This window comes from Leucoraja erinacea, chromosome 25 (genome assembly GCF_028641065.1).
Source record: "Leucoraja erinacea ecotype New England chromosome 25, Leri_hhj_1, whole genome shotgun sequence".
Taxonomy (NCBI): Eukaryota; Metazoa; Chordata; class Chondrichthyes; order Rajiformes; family Rajidae; genus Leucoraja; species Leucoraja erinaceus.
Genome location: NC_073401.1, coordinates 13,432,014 through 13,452,055, shown reverse-complemented (window position 1 = coordinate 13,452,055; position 20,042 = coordinate 13,432,014). Strand labels below are relative to the sequence as shown.

At 39.9% G+C, this 20,042-nt stretch overlaps 1 protein-coding gene across 3 annotated transcripts in view; it reads right to left on the bottom strand.

The window, feature by feature from the left end:
• ift81 (intraflagellar transport 81 homolog) overlaps nucleotides 1-20,042 on the bottom strand; it is a 60,206-nt gene that overhangs the window by 5,659 nt on the left and 34,505 nt on the right. The window contains exons 14-19 of one of the 3 annotated variants that reach the window (XM_055655754.1): nucleotides 17,698-17,787; nucleotides 17,160-17,246; nucleotides 15,449-15,520; nucleotides 15,279-15,364; nucleotides 12,765-12,810; nucleotides 10,768-11,165 (exon numbers count right to left, since the gene is read on the bottom strand). In XM_055655754.1, coding sequence (XP_055511729.1) covers nucleotides 10,956-11,165; nucleotides 12,765-12,810; nucleotides 15,279-15,364; nucleotides 15,449-15,520; nucleotides 17,160-17,246; nucleotides 17,698-17,787 — 591 coding nt within the window. In that variant the 3' untranslated portion in view covers nucleotides 10,768-10,955. Of the gene's footprint in view, nucleotides 1-10,767; nucleotides 11,166-12,764; nucleotides 12,811-15,278; nucleotides 15,365-15,448; nucleotides 15,521-17,159; nucleotides 17,247-17,697; nucleotides 17,788-20,042 lie in introns of those variants that run through there. The other 2 variants (XM_055655752.1, XM_055655755.1) reach the window with 2 other exon arrangements.

Sequence of the window (20,042 nt, the reverse complement as noted above, 5' to 3'; positions counted from 1 at the left end):
ACTCTCTAGAATTTAGGAGATTGAGAGGGGATCTTATAGAAACTTACAAAATTCTTAAGGGGTTGGACAGGCTAGATGCAGAAAGATTGCTCCCAATGTTGGGGAAGTCCAGGACAAGGGGTCACAGCTTAAGGATAAGGGGGAAATCCTTTAAAACCGAGATGAGAAGAACTTTTTTCACACAGAGAGTGGTGAATCTCTGGAACTCTCTGCCGCAGAGGGTAGTCGAGGCCAGTTCATTGGCTATATTTAAGAGAGAGTTAGATGTGGCCCTTGTGGCTAAGGGGATCAGAGGGTATAGAGAGAAGGCAGGTAAGGGATACTGAGTTGGATAATCAGCCATGATCATATTGAATGGCGGTGCAGGCTCGAAGGGCAGAATGGCCTACTCCTGCACCTAATTTCTATGTTTCTATGACTATGTTTGGTTCAAAAGCCGCTCATTTCGTGACTTCCGCTTAGTGGACAGGTCGCACTGATTGTGTAATTTCCGGTAAGTGCAGAGGTCACGCTGATTGAGGACGTGCTGCTGACTGCGGAAGCCACAGAGTGAAGAGGCCGCGCTCAGCCGTGTGAGTATTCAAGAAGGTTTACTGCCATATATATGGTGGTTCAGAGAGTGTGTGAGAGAGAGTGTGAGGTCTCAGTGACTGAGTTGCCAGCCCAAGAACCCATTCGGCCCACAATGTCCATACTAGCCGTCTGGAAACCAGTCCCTTCGGCCCACAACACCATGCCAGTGCTCCAGAAACCCCCCCCACTGGCCAGCAAATTTGGAATTGGTGGAGAGGTGGAATATTGTGTTGGAGGACCAGCCCTCCCATGTGAAGCTGGGACACAACGGGTCCCACTTAGTGTAGTAAATAATTAAATGTTTCCTCTGTATTTTTGATTGCTTTCTTCGTTCTACAACCAGAGACTGGCAAGAATTTTTTTGTTGCTGTGTGCACAATGGATTTGCTCCAATGTATGAATTGCAGTAATTGTATATAATGATATGTTTGATATATTGTACTTATCATAATTGTTGGCTATTAATGCCAATCAGTTTTGTCTGTATTCCTGAACTGCAATTTAATTCAGACACTGTTAAGTTTATTGTGTGTTGTATTCATGCTCTATTGATTGTCCTGTACTGAAAACAGATAAATTTAGCACATATTAATTTTACATTTTGCAATTAATTAACTGGAGGCCATATGACAGGTTTTAACTGGATGAAAGACATTTATAATGGCATTCGCTCATCTATGTATAATGTTACTCATCTATAATTAAATCTCATCGAAGGTGCCTTACTTTTCAAGCTGTTATCCAAAGGATTGAAGCCACATTTTGTACAATTAGGTCATGATTTTACATTTTGTGTGGTAACATCTCAGGCAGTAAACAACACAAATGCTGTATTAAAGTGGATTACTTGCCGCATTAAGTAATCACAACAGGAGATTAGAGCATACTATAACTATTCAGTTGGAAGTATACAGATAAAGTATTGTGATCTCAGGAGTATGCAAGCACTACACTAATTACCAGGCCTCACTGAATAAATTATATTCAATCAAATTCGTACTTTTAACAAAAAAAGAGTAATTTATCACAAATGCAAGTATTGTAGTGGCCGGGTATATTGTATAACAAAATCATCTGAAGAAGGTTATACAAGTCTGTGCATGCACAAATATCCAGTTGAAATTATAGATGCAACTATTATTTTGCAATATTTTAAATTCACCTCCACCCTACATCCACCATGTAGTCACCCTACATTCTCATAGTATCCCCCTCACAGTTCACACTTGATCCTGTTACTGTTATCACGTCTTTGGAATGTGGGAGGAAAGCAGGGCACCCAGAGAAAACCAATGGGGTCACAGGGAGAATGTACAAACAGTGTCCATAGTCAAGATCGAACCAGGGTATCTGGAGCTGTAGGGCAGCAACTCTACTGCTGTGCCACTACCTATGTGATAGCATTACACTAAATGATACCAGGATACAAATAATATGTGCAAATTCAAAGTGTAGAATACTTTTTGCAATGCACTCATATCTACAATTTAGGTGAGGAATTATAATCCATGAAGGATTGCTATATAATTTTGAAAAATAAAATGATGCAAATAACTGAAAAAAATCCATATTACATTTTAGTAAAAATAGGAAAATAATGTGAAAGAAGAAATTTCATTAAAAGAATTGTTGTGAAAGATTAACAAATACTTTGGCAAATCAGCAGAAAATCTTTAAAAATGGGTTTAATGGAACACAAAAATACATAGTTGCATCACAAACATAATTTAAAGAATAAACAGAATGTTTTGTTACCCTTAATAATTATCTTGCATTTTGTTAACCATAACTTTAATCAAGCCACCATTTTAGAATGTTTCTTGCTAATCTAAAACTTAAAATGGTGGCCAGATTAAAATTATAGTTAACAAAATGTAAGATGCTTATTAAGAGAAATAAATAATATATGAATATAGAGTAGGAATAGTGTAAAGGCTATTGAGGAACATAAAAGTGTGACAAATAATAATAATAATAATAATAATAAAATGCAAATGATGTACTAAATCTCTAACTGACTAATTAGTTACGGGTGAATTCAACATGCATACGGAATCAAGAGGTAACCACATTAACTCTAATATCTATGTTCACTTTCATGTTACGCACCTTTCATTGCGGTAATGTAACCTCTTGAACCAATAATGAGGTTCAGTATTTTGCTATCTTAAATGATCTATAAAACATGTCTTTAATCCATCTATCAGATCAGAGCTACACAAGGTGAAGAAAGTGTTCCTCAATAAATATACAACAATTTAAACAGCTTTACAGATGGACTTAATCCATCTAGTACTTAGCTAATTTGCAAAATGACAGAAGTCAAACATGGATCATCTGTGACTGGATTTATGGTACTGGAAACTGGCACCATATTATGGGTTTATACATTGCTTCACACATCAATGGCTCTTAGAAACATAGAAAATAGGTGCAGGAGTAGGCCATTTAGCCCTTCGAGCCAGCACCTCCATTCAATATGATCATGGCTAATCATCCAAAATCAGTACCCCGTTCCTGCTTTTTCCCCATATCCATTGATTCCGTTAGCCCAATGAGCTATATCTAACGCTCTCTTGAAAACATCCAGTGAATTGGCCTCAACTGCCTTCTGTGGCAGAGAATTCCAAAGATTCACGACTTTCTGGTGAAAATGTGTTTCCTCATCTCAGTCTACAGCCTGCCCCTTATTCTTAAACTGTGACCCCCTGGTTCTGGGCTCCCCCAACATCAGGAAGATTTTTCCTGCATCTAGCCTGTCCAATCTCTTAAGAATTTTATATGTTTCTATAAGATCGCCTCTCATCCTTCTAAATTCCAGTGAATACAAGCCCAGTCGACCCATTCTTTCATCAGTCCCGCCATCACGGGAATTAACCTGGTGAACTTACGCTGCACACAATACTCCAGGTATGGTCTCACCAGGGCCTTGTACAATTGCAGTAGGACCTCCTTGCTCCAATACTCTAAGAAACTGACTCGGCCCGTGTACGACCATTGTTTCTGGATTACAAAAGTGTAGAAACACATAAATGTATCTCAATTTGTATTGCTTTATGTCTCTTCTAAAAGATCATTTCTGAGATGATTTGTACTGACCATCTCAAGCATATCTTTACTGTCAGAAAGTTTGTGAAGGAACAACCAGAAAATGAATAGTGGAGGAAGGAACTGCAGACGTTGGTTTATACCGAAGATAGCCTCAAAGTGCCAGAGTCACTCAGTGGGACAGGCAACATCTCGCGAGAAAATAGATGACGTTTCAGGTCGGAACCCTTCTTCAGTCCATTTGTTATATGTGCTCCAGGACCATCTCTTTAGACCATGTTCTTCAGAGATGCTACCTGATCTGCTGAGTTACTCCAGAACTCTGTGCCTCCCACTTGTTTCTTCCCCTCGAAGGCAACCGTGCAGGGTTATATTATCACATTTTAAGAAGAGACAATTGCTTAAAGTTCGGGCCGACAAAGGCATGGAGATGGAAACAGTAGCAGGACAGTGGCAAGGACATTTCAACAATGTACCTCCTTAAATTATAGGGTCGGTAAAATTACTCAAACCAATGAAAGTGAAGGAGTCATAAATTACAGTGGATGAACTGAATGTAAAGGAACAGAGAGGGAAAGACTGATAACAAGGGATACAAAGCAATATATATTTTAATTTCAATATTTTTAAAGCCTTAAGCAACGATAAATGCTTAAATGAGTAAGATTACAATAGGTTTATTTAGTGCTAAATAGATGGTTGAAGGTAATTAAGTTACTTTCCTTGAAAGGAAACCTGTGCTTATAATGAATGCTAAAAATTCATGTGTTTGGTTTTAACTACTGGATAAATACAACACATTTATGCAAATCAAAACATTTTGATGGTGAGTTCATGAGAGAGATCTACTTATACAAAAGAACACAAACTGCTGGAGTAATTCAGTCAGTCAGGCAGGATCCACGGAGGACATGGATAGGTGATGTTTTGGGTCAGAACCCGATCCTGACCCTAAACGTTACCTATCCATGTTCCCCAGAGATAGTCACATAATTCAGCGGGACAGGCAGCATTTCTGGATAGAATGAATGGGTGACGTTTCGGGTCGAGACCCTTCTTTAGACTTCCCCAGAGATACTGCCTGACCCACTGAGTTACTCCAGCACGTTGTGTCTCCAGCTAGTTGCGATACAAAAAATGTATCACATTAAAAAAATTCTAAAACTTTTAATTTAGAGCCCGAGTGAAATTCTCCAATATAACTAGGATTGACAAAATAGATGTAATCACCGAATTGTGATTCCCTTAATGAAATATTATACTGTCACTTTTTATTTTAAATAATGGCCGGGATATTCAGTTCCATTTTGCCTTCAGTATACAATGGATTCCTATTTCCCATCCCCAATAATGTAATTTATTTTTAGATACTTTATCCTACTCGCAGGTTAATCACAAATTGCAAGGCCTTGCCTCAAGTTCCGATTCTTGGATTGGATACATGCCCACTCATTGGATTCTGAGAGAGAATGGAGACAGTGTCATCAAACCAGCAACACTTAGAACAATTATTCTCAGAACATTTATTCTCCTGACATTACTTGAGGAAAAAAATATTTTCCTCTCAGACATACATTTGTAAAGATTACCACCTTACACAGTTGTTTTGGTGAATGAGATGTATTTGATGAAAATATTTTTGTAAGGCAATGCTGTCAGAAGAAGAATTGTTCTAAGAATAATACAACTCTGCAGAAGACCTTTGATTCCACTGCACATGCAAACTTGTATTTTTAAATCACGTATGTGTTTTCTGTAAGTTTAACTCTAACATTGGGAAAGGCGTATTTTCTTTTCCCTGACCATAAGATGAGAAATGCCAAACTTGGAATGTAGAACTTTCACTTAAAGGGGCCACAAAGCTAGATACCATTAGGGATGTAAATAATTATTTGGCATTACGGACAAGGTGTGCATTGGTAATGAGAGGGCTGAAGAAGGGTCCTGACCCCGAAATGTCGTCTATTCATGTTCTCCAGAGATGCTGCCTGACCCGCTGATTTACTCCAGCACTTTGTTTTTTTTTTAATACATTGGTAATGGAGCTTTATTGCATGTAGGACTGAGCCACACCTGACCCCATTTCATTGTGAAAAGGGGTTTCTAAAAAGCAAAGGTTGTGCAATTCTCAGTCCTAATTCATTCTGCATTTATAAAACAAATGCAATAATTTTGTTATTTTATATTAATCAAGATAAATATTTACCAGACGGGAAATATATTTTACTTTTACTAAATATTTGAAGCCAGCATCTCATTGTTGTTAACTGTTTAATCACCTGCCGATAAAACAGCTCGCAATGTTCACCATTTTCTTCCTGTTACTTCATACAGAGAAAATATAGGCCATGGCCCAGTTTGAGCAGATTATAAATATTACATCAAATTTAGAAACACTAGACAAAATAATAGTTTGACCCAATTCCATTTTAACCTCGGAATTTACATCTCGCTTTGAATCTATATGAGTATAAACCCAACTTATTTCACAACTAATATTTTGCATTGGTGTTATTTACTATTGATATGAACAGATAGTCACCATTCTAATGTTCAATTAAAATTCTTTCGAGCGATAAGGTAGAGTTTAGTAAGTGATTACTGAAGTATATATGCAAGGTAGACAAAAATGCTGGAGAAACTCAGTGGGTGAGCAGCATCTATGGAGCGAAGGAGTAGGTGACGTTTCAGGTCGAGACCCTTCTTCAGACTTTTATAAAAGCATATATACTTCTTCTGAAGTATATATGCAGATCAGTGAACTCCATCTACCGACCTGATTTCCAATGATAAGAACAGATAGATTAGTCATCAGCTTTTCTGCATTGGCACTTAATGGCACCACATTATATTTGCACATGAATTTTTTAAAATAATTGGTTCATAGTTCCATCATAGTTGAGGTGTAATGACACCAACAACATCATGTTTAAGCATGGCACAGCATTTTCTTGTTGGTGAGCTTGTTATGCTTAATATATTTTCAGCTTCTCTTAAGTACAGATTATAAAAAGACTAGATACTGTGGTTCATCTAGAACAATAAGCTTTGCTGAGGCAGCAAAATACAAAATAAGCAAAATTTCCCAAGAACCCATATGTATTATCTGCCTGAACACACATTCTGTCTGAAGAAGGGTTACGGCCCGAAATGTTGCCTATTTCCTTCGCACCCGCTGAGTTTCTCCAGCACTTTTGTCTACCTTCAATTTTCCAACATCTGCAGTTCCTTCTAGAAGATTTCTTCTGTCCCTGCACTTAGAAGGAAAATTACTCCAGTCCATTCGTAGGCTTTAAAGAGACTTATTATTGTAAATCTTCAAGTGCAACTTTAAATAGCTTTAAAAAGTTCAGTGTTACATAGTTCATAACACAATTATGGTATCTGCTACTTGATACTATAGGTGTAGATTTTAAAGGAACTGTTGCCCATTATTCAACCTCATGTCAGATTCAGATTCAGATGGCCTTTTAATTGTCATTGTCAGTGAGCCCTCCATACAGAGACAACGAAATGCATTTAGCATCTGCCTCTGAAGAGCGACATAGCAAACGATTTGAATAAAAAAAAAATAATAAGTGTCCGGGGGGGGGGGGGTGGTGATTGGCAGTCACCGAGGTACGTTGTTTAGTAGGGTGACAGCCGCCGGAAAGAAGCTGTTCCTCGACCTGCTGGTTCGGCAACGGGGAGACCTGTAGCGCCTCCCAGATGGTAGGAGGGTAAACAGTCCATGGTTGGGGTGAGAGCAGTCCTTGGCGATGCTGAGCGCCCTCCGCAGACAGCGCTTGCTTTGGACAGACTCAATGGAGGGGAGCGTGGAACCGGTGATGCGTTGGGCAATTTTCACCACTCTCTGCAATGCCTTCCGGTCGGAAACAGAGCAGTTGCCATACCATACTGTGATGCAGTTGGTAAGGATGCTCTCGATGGTGCAGCGGTAGAAGTTCGCCAGGATCTGAGGAGACAGATGGACCTTCTTCAGTCTCCTCAGGAAGAAGAGACGCTGATGAGCCTTCTTGATCAGAGTAGAGGTATTGTGGGTCCAAGAGAGGTCATCGTAGATGTTGACTCCCAGGAACCTGAAACAGCTAGAAACACGTTCTTACCTCCGCAACCCCGTTAATGGTGGATGGTCTTGTGTGCGTGCCGCCTCTGGACTTCCTGAAGTCTACAATGAGCAAGAGGTCTTCTGGAGGAGTTAAGGGCCATGGTTGTTGTCAGCGCACCATGCTGATAAGTGCTAGACCTCCGCCCTGTAGGCCAGCTCATCGTTATTGCTGATGAGGCCAATCACCGTTGTATCATCTGCATACTTGATGATGGTGTTAGTACCATGTACAGGTGTGCAGTCATAGGTGAAGAGGGAGTAGAGGAGGGGGCTCAGCACACAGCCCTGAGGAACGCCGGTGTTCAGGGTGAGGGTTGAAGAGGTGTGCTTGTCTAACCTCACAGACTGGGGTCTGTTGGTTAGAAAGTCCAGTATCCAGTTGCAGAGGGAGGGGTCGATGCCCAGGTTACCGAGTTTGGTGATCAGTTTTGATGGAATAATGGTGTTGAATGCTGAGCTGTAATCGATGAACAGCATTCTTACATAAGTGTCTCTGTTGTCAAGGTGGGAGAGGGCGGAGTGAAGTGCCGTTGAGATGGCATCCTCCGTACTCCTGTTCTTGCGGTAGTGTCCCAATTGAAAACAGGTTTGGCCTCTTTTGTTCTTTCGGCAGCCACAGAGCCCTCCATAATGTTTGGGACAAAGACCCATCATTTATTTATTTGCCTCTGTACTCCACAATTTCAGATTTGTAATAGAAAAAAATCACCATGTGGTTAAAGTGCACATTGTCAGATTTGAATAAAGGCCATTCTTATACATTTTGATTTCACCATGTAGAAATTACAGCAGTGTTCATACTTAGTCCCCCCATTTCAGGGCATCATAATGTTTCCTGGGACACATTGCTTCACAGGTGTTTGTAATTGCTCAGGTGTATTTAATGCAGGTATAAGAGCTCTTAGCACCTAGTCTTTCCATCACCTTTGGAAACTTTTATTGCTGTTTATCAACATGAGGACCAAAGTTGTGCCAATGAAAGTCAAAGAAGCCATTATGAGACTGAGAAACAAGAATAAAACTGTTAGAGACATCAGCCAAACCTTAGGCTTACCAAAATCAACTGTTTGGAACATCATTAAGAGGAAAGAGAGCACGGGTGAGCTTACTAATTGCAAAGGGACTGGCAGGCCAAGGAAGACCTCCACAGCTGATGACAGAATAATTCTTTCTATGAAAAATCCCCAAACACCTGTCCGACAGATCACAAACACTCTTCAGGAGTTAGGTGTGGATTTGTCAATGACCACTGTCTGCTGAAGACCTCATGAGCAGAAATACAGAGGTCTCACTACAAGATGCAAATCACTGGTTAGCTGCAAAAAAGAGGATGGCCAGGTTACAGTTTGCCAAGAGGTACTTAAAAGAGCAACCACAGTTCTGGAAAAAGGTCTTGTTGGCAGATGAGATGAAGATTAACATATCAGAGTGATGGCAAGAGCAAAGTATGGAGGGGAGAAGGAACTGCCCAAGATCCAAAGCGTACCACCTCATCTGTGAAACACGGTGGTGGGGGTGTTATGGCCTGGGCATGTATTGCTATTGAAGGTACTGGCTCATTTAACTTTATTGATGATATAACTGCTGATGGTAGTAGCATAATGAATTCTGAAGTGTATCGACACATCCTATCTGCTCAAGTTCAAACAAATGCCTCAAAACTCATTGGCCGGCGGTTCATTCTACAGCAAGACAATGATCCCAAACATACTGCTAAAGCAACAAAGGAGTTTTCAAAGCTAAAAAATGGTCAATTCCTGAGTGGCCAAGTCAATCACCCGATCTGAACCCAATTGAGCATGCCTTTTATATGCTGAGCAGAAAACTGAAGGGAACTAGCCCCCAAAACAAGCATAAACTAAAGATGGCTGCAATACAGGCCACGGCAGAGCATCACCAGAGAAGACACCCAGCAACTGGTGATGTCCATGAATCGCAGACTTCAAGCAGTTATTGCATGCAAAGGGTAATTTCTACATGGTGAAACCAAAATGTATAAAAATGGCTTTTATTAAAATCTGACAATGTGCACTTAGACCACATGTGATTTTCTCTATTACAAATCTTAAATTGTGGAGTAGAGGGGCAAATAAATAAATGATGGGTCTATGTCCCAAACATTATGGAGGGCACTATATCTTAAACTCGTCAATATTGTTTCAAGCTATTTAAAGTGCAGTAAAATGTCAGCAATCTGCTCTTCAGTTATTCAGAAATCCAGATGTTTCGTCATGTGGCACACCACGTGATGATTATCATACTCCCATGAAACTCACGTGTGCTCCCCCGCTCACCAGACCTCTGTATAGCCTTTAAACTTAATGGGTCCCGGTTCCTGCACTCCCATTACGCTCACAAATTCTCTTTAAATAAACTAAGGTCCCAACTCCCATGCTTTCTCTAAACATACCAGGCTCATTGGAAAATGTATTACAATACTTTGTAATAACTAATTATTGAGAGTGTTAAAATATCATCTAATATTCTGAAAGGTCATTTAGTTCAGCACTGAAATCCCGTGCATGGCACATTACCTACTACATTGACTCTGAAGAAGGATCCCGACCTGAAATGTCACTAATCCATCTCCTCTAGAGACACTTCCTGACCTGCTGAGTTATTCTAGTGCTTTGTGATCTGTGGAAGATGCCAGCATCTGCAATTCCTTGTGTCTGTCAAAGAACTTTCAAATATAATGATCATAGTTATAGATTCTAAGCAGTCATCTATATTACATTAAGGAGTTCCAATAATCTGATTCTCAACCACACGGTAAAAGTAAAATGCACAAGTAGTTGAAGAAAATTTAGTCTGAGGTCCAGAGTGTGTGAATCTGTGCGAGGAAAGCCATGTGGGAATAATGATTGGCTGCCCGAAGCAAACATATCTTAACCCAACTCCTTCCTACACCTTAGAATAAACCCAACGGTGTCAACTATGATTTCTCAAATTCTAGGTAACACTCCCCCACCCTTTTTCCTATGCTCCACCCTGTGTGCTCAATTCTACCACTATCCAGCCTCCCTTTCCCCTTCGTCCTGTCCATTTTCACCTATATCCTTCCCTCTGGCTTAACAATTCACTCCTCTCCTGATCTGACCGTATTGTTTCCTTTTCATCTCTAGCTTTTGTCCACCCAACTACCAATCTCCCTCCCTCCTCATCTATATCCACCAATCACTTGCCAGGCTTTGTCAAGAGTCAAGAGAGAGAGTCAAGAGTCAATTTAATTGTCATTTGGACCCCTTGAGGTCCAAACGAAATGCCGTTTCTGCAGCCATACATTACAAACAAATAGACCCCAGACACAACATAATTTACATTTTACATAAACATCCATCACATTGCTGTGATGGAAGGCCAAAAAAAACTTATCTCCCACCTCTCTTCCAGCTTTCTCTCCTCCACTATAATCAGTGTCAAGAAGTGTCCCGACCTGAAACATCAGCAAAACATGTCCCCCAGAGATGTTGACTGACCAAATAAGTTACTCCAACTCCAACACTTTGTTTTTTTAGGATATTTAAATCCAGTTGACTTTTAAAATTCCTTTATTTAAATATATAACATGCTTATAGGTCCAACTATTTAGCAGTTCTGTACAATATTTACCAAAGCAACTTGTACTGCATAATTGTTGTCAATACCAAGCCTGCCCTCATATTATACCATCTAAACTGATCACCAAACTCGGTAACCTGGGCATCGATCCCTCCCTCTGCAACTGGATACTGGACTTTCTAACCAACAGACCCCAGTCTGTTAGGTTAGACAAGCACACCTCTTCAACCCTCACCCTGAACACCGGCGTTCCACAGGGCTGCGTGCTGAGCCCCCTCCTCTACTCCCTCTTCACCTATGACTGCACACCTGTACATGGTACTAACACCATCATCAAGTATGCAGATGATACAATGGTGATTGGCCTCATCAGCAACAACGATGAGTCGGCCTACAGGGAGGAGGTCCAGCACTTAGCAGCATGGTGCGCTGACAACAACCTGGCCCTTAACTCCAAGAAGACCAAGGAGCTCATTGTAGACTTCAGGAAGTCCAGGGGCGGCATGCACACCCCCATCCACATTAACGGGACGGAGGTGGAACGTGTTTCTAGCTTCAGGTTCCTGGGTGTTAACATCTCCGATGACCTCTCTTGGACCCACAATACCTCAACTCTGATCAAGAAGGCTCACCAGCGTCTCTTCTTCCTGAGGAGACTGAAGAAGGTCCATCTGTCTCCTCAGATCCTGGTGAACTTCTACTGCTGCACCATCGAGAGCATCCTTACCAACTGTATCACAGTATGGTATGGCAACTGCTCTGTCTCCAACCGGAAGGCCTTGCAGAGGGTGGTGAAAATTGCCCAACGCATCACCGGTTCCTCGCTCCCTTCCATCGAGTCTGTCCAATGCAAGCGTTGTCTGCGGAGGGCGCTCAGCATCGCCAAGGACTGCTCTCACCCCAACCATGGACTGTTTACCCTCCTACCATCCGGGAGGCGCTACAGGTCTCTCCGATGCCGGACCAGTAGGTCCAGGAACAGCTTCTTCCCGGCGGCTGTCACTCTACTCAACAACGTACCTCGGTGACGGCCAATCACCCCCCCCCCCCCCCCCCCCCCCCCCCCCCCCCGGACACTCCTCCCACAGGAAAAACACTATGTCTGTATATCTGCTAATGTAAATATTTATTCAAATCATATGCTATGTCGCTCTCCCAGGGAGATGCTAAATGCATTTTGTTGTCTCTGTACTGTACACTGACAATGACAATTAAAGTTGAATCTGAATCTGAATCTGAATCTCATGGGACATGCTGTTCATGCTGCCCCTTAAATTCACAATGGCTGATCTTGCCATTTATCAAGAGATTAGTTACCAATGACAACATCTGCTAAATTTCCCTCTGGTTTCACTGTGCCAGGTCTTCTGGACAGCGGGCAGAATCTGTTGTTATTTCCCAGAAACACCGAGTTAGTTAACACAGATTTTCTGCAGACAATACTTCCAACATGGCCTATTGCATAGGTACTCACCTTCCCTAGATTTTCTTGCTCAAGGATATTACGATTATATTGCTCCCTGTAAGATATAACACATTCATTTTTCTTTATTGTTAATTACTTGTCTGGCACAGCAAACAATTTGTTGCAACACTCCAGTATGGTATCAGTAACATGCTGAGGAACTGAATGTTCCTATCTGTTTTTATTCGTTGCATTACATGGCTATTTTAAAACTTAAGTTTTTACAACAATTTAACAATGGAACAAGCTGCCAGAGGAGGTAGTTGAGGGAGGTACTATCACAACATTTAACAGACATTTGGACAGGTACATGGATAGGAAAGGTTTAGACGGATATGGGTCAAATGCAAGCAGGTAGGACTGGTGTAGTAGGGGTATCATGGTCGGTGTGGGTAAGTTGGGCCAAAGAGCATGTTTCCGTGCTGTATGAATCTAAAAGTACCAGAAGATATTTAAACTAAAAGCTGGCGAATTCCAGAGTTTTGAAAGAGGCAGCTATAGAGGTAGTGAATGCGCTAGTTAACAATGCAAAACCCTAGAGATGCTACGATTGTTCTTGTGGCTCAGAGGGTGGCAGGTGAGGTCACACTATTTATGGATGGAGATGAAACAGGAAAGACTGACCTCATGGTCTATCGTCTGTGGTAAACAAAACCCTGAAGTTATAATGAAGGATGTAAACATTGAGAAAGGCAAGACTTATAAAAGTAAAATCAATTTAACTTATGCACTGAAGCTCTTTGACGATGTGATTGTTAGAATAGATAAAGGATTATCTGTAGTCTATTTGGAATTTCAGAAGCCGTTTGATAAGGTTCCACAGAAGAGATTAATAACAAGGTTACAGGACATGGAGTTAGGGATAATATACTGACAGATTGAGAATTGCTTATCGGACAGAAAGCAAAAAGTAGGATGAATGATTCTTCTTGGGTTGGCAAGGCTGTCATTATAGTACTTGGGTCTTATCTATTCATGATCCAAATCAGCAATTTGGCTGGAGGATGGGAGTGCAGGGCAATGTCATATTTCCAAGTTTTCTGATGATACAAAAGCAAGCAGCTTTAAGATTGCAAAGGAGGATGTAATAAGGCTTCAAAGTAATGTAGAAATGCTGAACAAATGGGTAAGAACATGGCAGATGCAATACAATGTGAGAATATTTGAAGTTATCCACTTTGTTTGGTGGATTAAAACAGAAAACCAGTGTGGTTTATTAATAGTGAGAATTGAGAATGTTGATGTTCAAAGTGACCTGGGTATCCATGCATCATTGAAAACTAACAGAGATAAATCAAGTAATAAGGAAAGGAAATAGTATATTGCACTTCATGAGAGGTGGAGATAGTTTGTAACTTACGAAATTCTCAAAGGACCTTAAAGAGTAGATGCAGAGTGAAAGTTTAAAGGTGGTGTACGAGGCAACTTTCATTTTGCGCAGAGGATGCCTGGAACACGCTCCCGGGGAGGTGGTTGAGGCAGATACAGTTGTGCCATTTAAGAGACTTTTGGATAGACACATGCATATGAAGGAAATGAAGGAAATGAGGGTATAGATTATGTGCAGATAGATAAGAGATGGTCGTGGCATCATGTTCGGCACAGACATTGTCGGTCTGTTCTTGTGCTGTACTGTTCTATGTCAGTTGGCATTAATGGACGAGAAACAAAGCTAACATTTCACGCCTCAGACACACTTCCAGGACTGATGATCATTAAACAGAAGAAAGCACTCCTGGATCTCTTGGGTCATAAGATACACCACACAAATGTCTAAACTGGGCGCATGAGATTGGAAATAGTAGTTTTCAAGGGCAGAAAGGTAACATAATACCAAATCAAATTTCTGTCGACATGAGTCCACACTATGATCTCATTGTCAGGGCTACTGGCATCTTGACTCCTTTTACATCATAAAAACTATTTCTTCTCTGGCCTGAATGCACGGATCTAAAAAAAATATTCACACTAAAATGGCAGGTATCAATAGTGTATTTTAAAAGAATGTTTCACAGCTCCAATGAATAGTCTTTATTAAAAAATGAGATTAAACACGACTCTGTTTCTCTGTCACAAATTTTATCAGACCTGCTTAGTGTTTACAGCATTTTCTGTTTTTAATTTAGATTTCCAGCATATGCAGTTTAATTTTTTAATCTAATAATTAATTAATAGTACTCTACAAGTTTCTAAATACGAAGCTGTTGCAGAGCCCGTAGGTAGAAAAGCAGAAAAGGTTTTCAATGAGGGAGGAGCCTAGAAAGGAGAGCTGCTAATAAAATTTAAGGTGAGAACCTCAAACAGGACAAAGTGAAAAAGCATTGAAACAGAACAGAGGTGGAACATACTCTACCGTCAATATTGGCTTGGATGGGAAATTTAGTAGATATGCAACTATGCAGAGTCAACTTCAAAGAGTAAAAGTAAAATAATCCATTGGTCGTTATAAAATGGATATCCACAAAAGTGGCTTAAAATGAAAATATGTACATTAAACTTAAATACTTAAACCTGCAGATTTACCTTACAGCTTTTCTTCTTTCTTGTGGATCTGCAGATACGTACAGTTTCATTTCATCAGCAGCACGCTGTATCTGTCTTTCAGTAATCTGGTCAGCAGAAATTAACATGTATTACTGCAATACTGCAATGTTAATAAAATTCAATATTAAATTACAATAATTTTTTTGTACCCTTCTCAAGCAGTTGGTATAGTGATATCTAGTTTCCTCCTGTCCACATTCTTCTCGGAGCCCTTGAACCTCCTGAAAAAGTTTCCCATTTAAAAATCACTTTTATTTGCAATAAATGTAATCACAAGCTCCATTGTAAGCACTATAAACAATCCATATTACATAATTCATCAATATTTTTGGATGCAATTCACAATTAAAGTAAAAATACAATGACCTTTCAGCCTCTAAAAGTATTTGTAATTTATGTAATTAAGTACCACCCACAAACAATAATTTATTTTATAAAGAAAAGATTTCCTTACAGAATTCATAGAAGCTGTCAATTAAAGCAGAACCCCTAAGAGCTATTCCGTCAGCTACTTTAAACTGTAGATCAGCTTCGTAAGTGCAATCTTTACTAGAAAGTAAATCTGGGGATTATGTCTTCTGTTCAAAGTCTCCCATCAAGTGATAGACCCAATGGGAAGGAGATTTAAAATAGGTCGTGACCAGGAGCTCTAACGGGCAATGCAATACACAACGTTTAGAAGAGATGCACGTGAACCTCTGTCTCACCAGGAAGTGAGAGTGTACAGGCAATGCTGGGGTCACTGGATGGAAACAGGAGAGATAGTTTAGTTTAGAGATACAGCACGGAAACAGGCCCTTCGGCCCACCGAGTCCGCGCTGACCAGTGATCCCCTCACACGAACACTATCCTACACACGAGGGACAATTTATAATTGTACCAAGCCAATTAACCTACAAACCTGCACATCTTTGGAGTGTGGGAAGAAACAGAGATCCTGGAGAAAGCCCACACAGGTCATGGGGAGAACATACAAATTCAATACAGACAAGCATCCGTAGTCAGGATCGAACCCGGGACTCTGGTGCTGAAAGGCAGCAACTCTACCGCTGCACCACCGTGTCGATGTAGGGCCAGGATTAAGGCGTTGGCTATCATTAATCTGTCAAAGCTCGGTCTTGGGTTTACAAATTTCTTGGGATACAGATACACCACCCAAATATCTAGGCAGGGCACATCGAGTTTGTGTTTGAATTTGAGTTTAGGTTATACTCTTGTCACGTGTACCGAGGTACAGTGAAAAGCTTTTGTTGCGTGCTAACCAGTTAGCGGAAAGCTATTCCTTTTCTCTAGAAATGCTGCGTTACTCCAGGTTTTTGTGTCTATCTTCAGCAGAAAGACAATACATGATTACAATCGAGCCATCCACAGTGTACTGATACATGTTAAAGGGAATAACGCGAATAATGTTTAGTGCAAGAATAACGCAATAATGTCTAGTCCAGTAAAGTCCAATCAAAGATAGTCCAAAGGTCTCTAAGGTAGATAGCAGCTCAGACTGCTCTCTAGTTGTTGGTTGGATGGTTCAGTTGCCTGATAACAGCTGGGAAGAAACTGGTCCTAAATCTGGAGGCGCGAGTTTTCACACTTCTATACTTGCATACGTGACAATAAAGAACCATTTAAAATGCCAGCAGGAGTTCTGGAGCTAATGTTCTTTTATTCCAAAGAGAGAGAGAGAAAAAAAAACATCTGGGTACTTCTGCATTAAAAAAAATATAGATTGTGTTTTCTGAAAACCTTTGGTATTTTGAGATTTTTGCTTTTACAAAAATCCTCCAAAATTATCTACCTGGCCAAAACAGTTTAAAAAGTGCACGAACTACTGTATATGTGGAATAAAGCATGACCTTTATTTACCTGTTCGAGTTTAGATCGATTGCTTTCCAAGCCTGCTGCACAGCTGTCATAAAGTGCTTTCTTTTCATCATACTCTTGAGTTAGTTCCTAATGTGAAAGGGCAAACTGTCATGTAAATGAAACTGTGAGCTAGCAGCATGCGACACTCAAACAATGTGTGTCCTTGTCAATCACAAGTCAGGACCTTATATTCCGAAATAAATTTACACATCCAAGCTCGTGTAAACCAAACAAAGGTGGCTTCACACCCTTGTACGCACACCAAAATTGTAATACTGCATACTCATTGATAGGAATTGATCTGCTGTTCAATATCCATGCTGATTAGATTATGCCAATTATTCTCTAAATAAGTAATTCAAAAACGCTTCTGTAGCTGAATAATGCCAAGGCTGGATGTTGTCTGCCAACTGACACAATGGAAGCTGCTGCAACAACTTAACATGGTGATTTTTGCAGGCAACTGGCCAACAGAAGGATAAGAAGCAACATATTTCAACAGTAGTCACTGTTTATTTTTTTAAAGTCCGCCACTTACCTGGCACTTCTGACGCAATGGCCGTAGTTCTTTGATGACTGGGGCCAAAGCAGATTTCTTTTCAGCAATAAGAGTATTAAGTCTCTTTATCTGGAGAAATGCGAGCACAAAAGAAAACAAGATCTCTGCATTATTTATTACTGTGTTTTTCCAATTACTCCCAAGTTTCTAAAAGGTTTAAGTTTAGGTTTGTTATTGTCACGTGTACTGTGGTAATGTGAAAAGCTTTGTTGTGTATGGTATCCAATCAAATCAGATGATTGCACATAAATACAATCAAGTGAAACTCAAATACAATAGGTAGAAGGGAAAGATATAGATGGCAAATTTTAAGTTATCAGCATTGTAGCGTAAAGGGGCTGTCCCACTATGGGTTTCCCCTGATTCGAACTCGGAGAATTACGGTAATAGCCGCTCGTAGGTACTAGGGGCTCTCGTGGACATTTTTCAACATTGAAAAATCTTCATGAGTCTTCACGAGCTTACCGCGTTTCCCGAGTATCTACTATTTGCATTACGAGCCGCTAAGAGACGTCCCGAGCTCCAACGTACCCGCTACGTACATTCTACGTGCTTACCACGAGTTTGATTTTTTTTTTAACTTGGGAGAGCTCTTGAATTACCTCGTACAGTGTGACAGGCCCTTAGCAGTTACAGAGACAAAGTGCAATGTTCACAATGAGGTAGGTTTGAGCTTAGTGAAGGACTGTTTATAAGCCTGATAAGAGGGGAAGAAAATGTTCCTGATTCTGCTACAAATCAGCAAAATTGTCTTTCAAAATAAACATTTACAATGCGGAATTTTACCAATAATGTGCATTTTGCACACAACCATTTTTCTGTTCTCTTATGAATTTTATGTTCCAGAAATATATTTTATATGGAATCTAAAAAATGGGGATAAAAGAACAGCAATAGTGCCTGCAGTTGCAAATACGGACCAAGTACAAGTGAATACATACCCATTTGATTGGCCTTCTTAAGGAAGGAATATATAGTTAAGATGATAGAGGGGAGAAAAAATTATTTAGATCCTCTTGCACCCATATCATCACCTGGAAATCCAAATCGATTAACGATTAGTGATGTTTAGGTCTAGTTAAGATGTTTAGATCCTCACTACAACATGTCTGGAGAATTGTTTACGGGTCTCTTTAACTAAAGAAAGATATATTTATGAAAAAAGGAATGTAGTGAAGGCCAAATCAATTCCTGGAATGACAAGTTCCGAGGAGATTTGTGTGTTAATATTCTTTGGAGTTTAGAAGAATGAGAGGTCATCTCAGTGAAACATACAAAATTCATATGGGGCTTGATGAGGTGGGGACAGAGTTAATGCTTTCCCTGACTGAAGTGTCCAGAACGTGGGGCCACAAATTCAGAGCAACCTTTTTTTCACCCAAGATTCTCAGCCAAATAGAGCTGTGGAGGCTCAATCACTTAGAATATTCAACACACAGATTTTTAACTATTAAGGAAATTGAGGATACAGGGTTAATGCAGGAAATTGATGCTGAAGTAAAAGATCTTACTGAATAACTGAGCAGGCATGAGGGGCCAAATGGCTTAATCCAGCTTCTGCTTCATATAATGTTCATGACGAATTTAAAAAAGGTGTTTTTACTCATGGCCGAAAACAATAGTCATCAATACATTACAAAAAGTTGCCAAATGGCAAAAAACAGTGTCACGGACCACATACAGATTACCATATATGGTCATCAATCACAGGCTGGCACATTATTGCAAATATGGAGTTTAATCTGCTGTCACTGTCTGAAAGCAAGCTGTTCAACTATCTTTTCTGATTACACATGGCCCCAGTCAATTTGACAGATAAGAAGAATATTTTTTAAAAGGGCTCATCTTAACTGAAACGGAAGCATTGTGCAAAATCATATTATTAAATTTAGTTTGATATTCTGAAAAGTTTAGTGCAACAATTTAAAGACATATACACTTGCAACACAGTTATACATTTATACATTGCCTGTGATTTAAATGGACATGCAAAAATCAATTCTTGTGCTAGAATCATTATTTTATGCATTCTACATGACCTCCACATTGATGCGAAATATTTTGATAGAACCAAAATTAGAATTTTCAACGTGATTTTATCTTCCTCTCAACTGTGTAACAATAGTATTGCATGATAAATAAGTGCGTGTTTCTTTAAAATTAGAATTCAATAACATTGGCTGACTATTCCTTTTCTTGCAGATAGGAAAATAAATGTAATAAATTATATAAATATAATGTGTTAACTGGTAGTCATTTTCACATTCTTCATTCACTGTAATCACCTTGTGTTTAAATTTCTGTGATCTTTGTTCTTTTTTTTC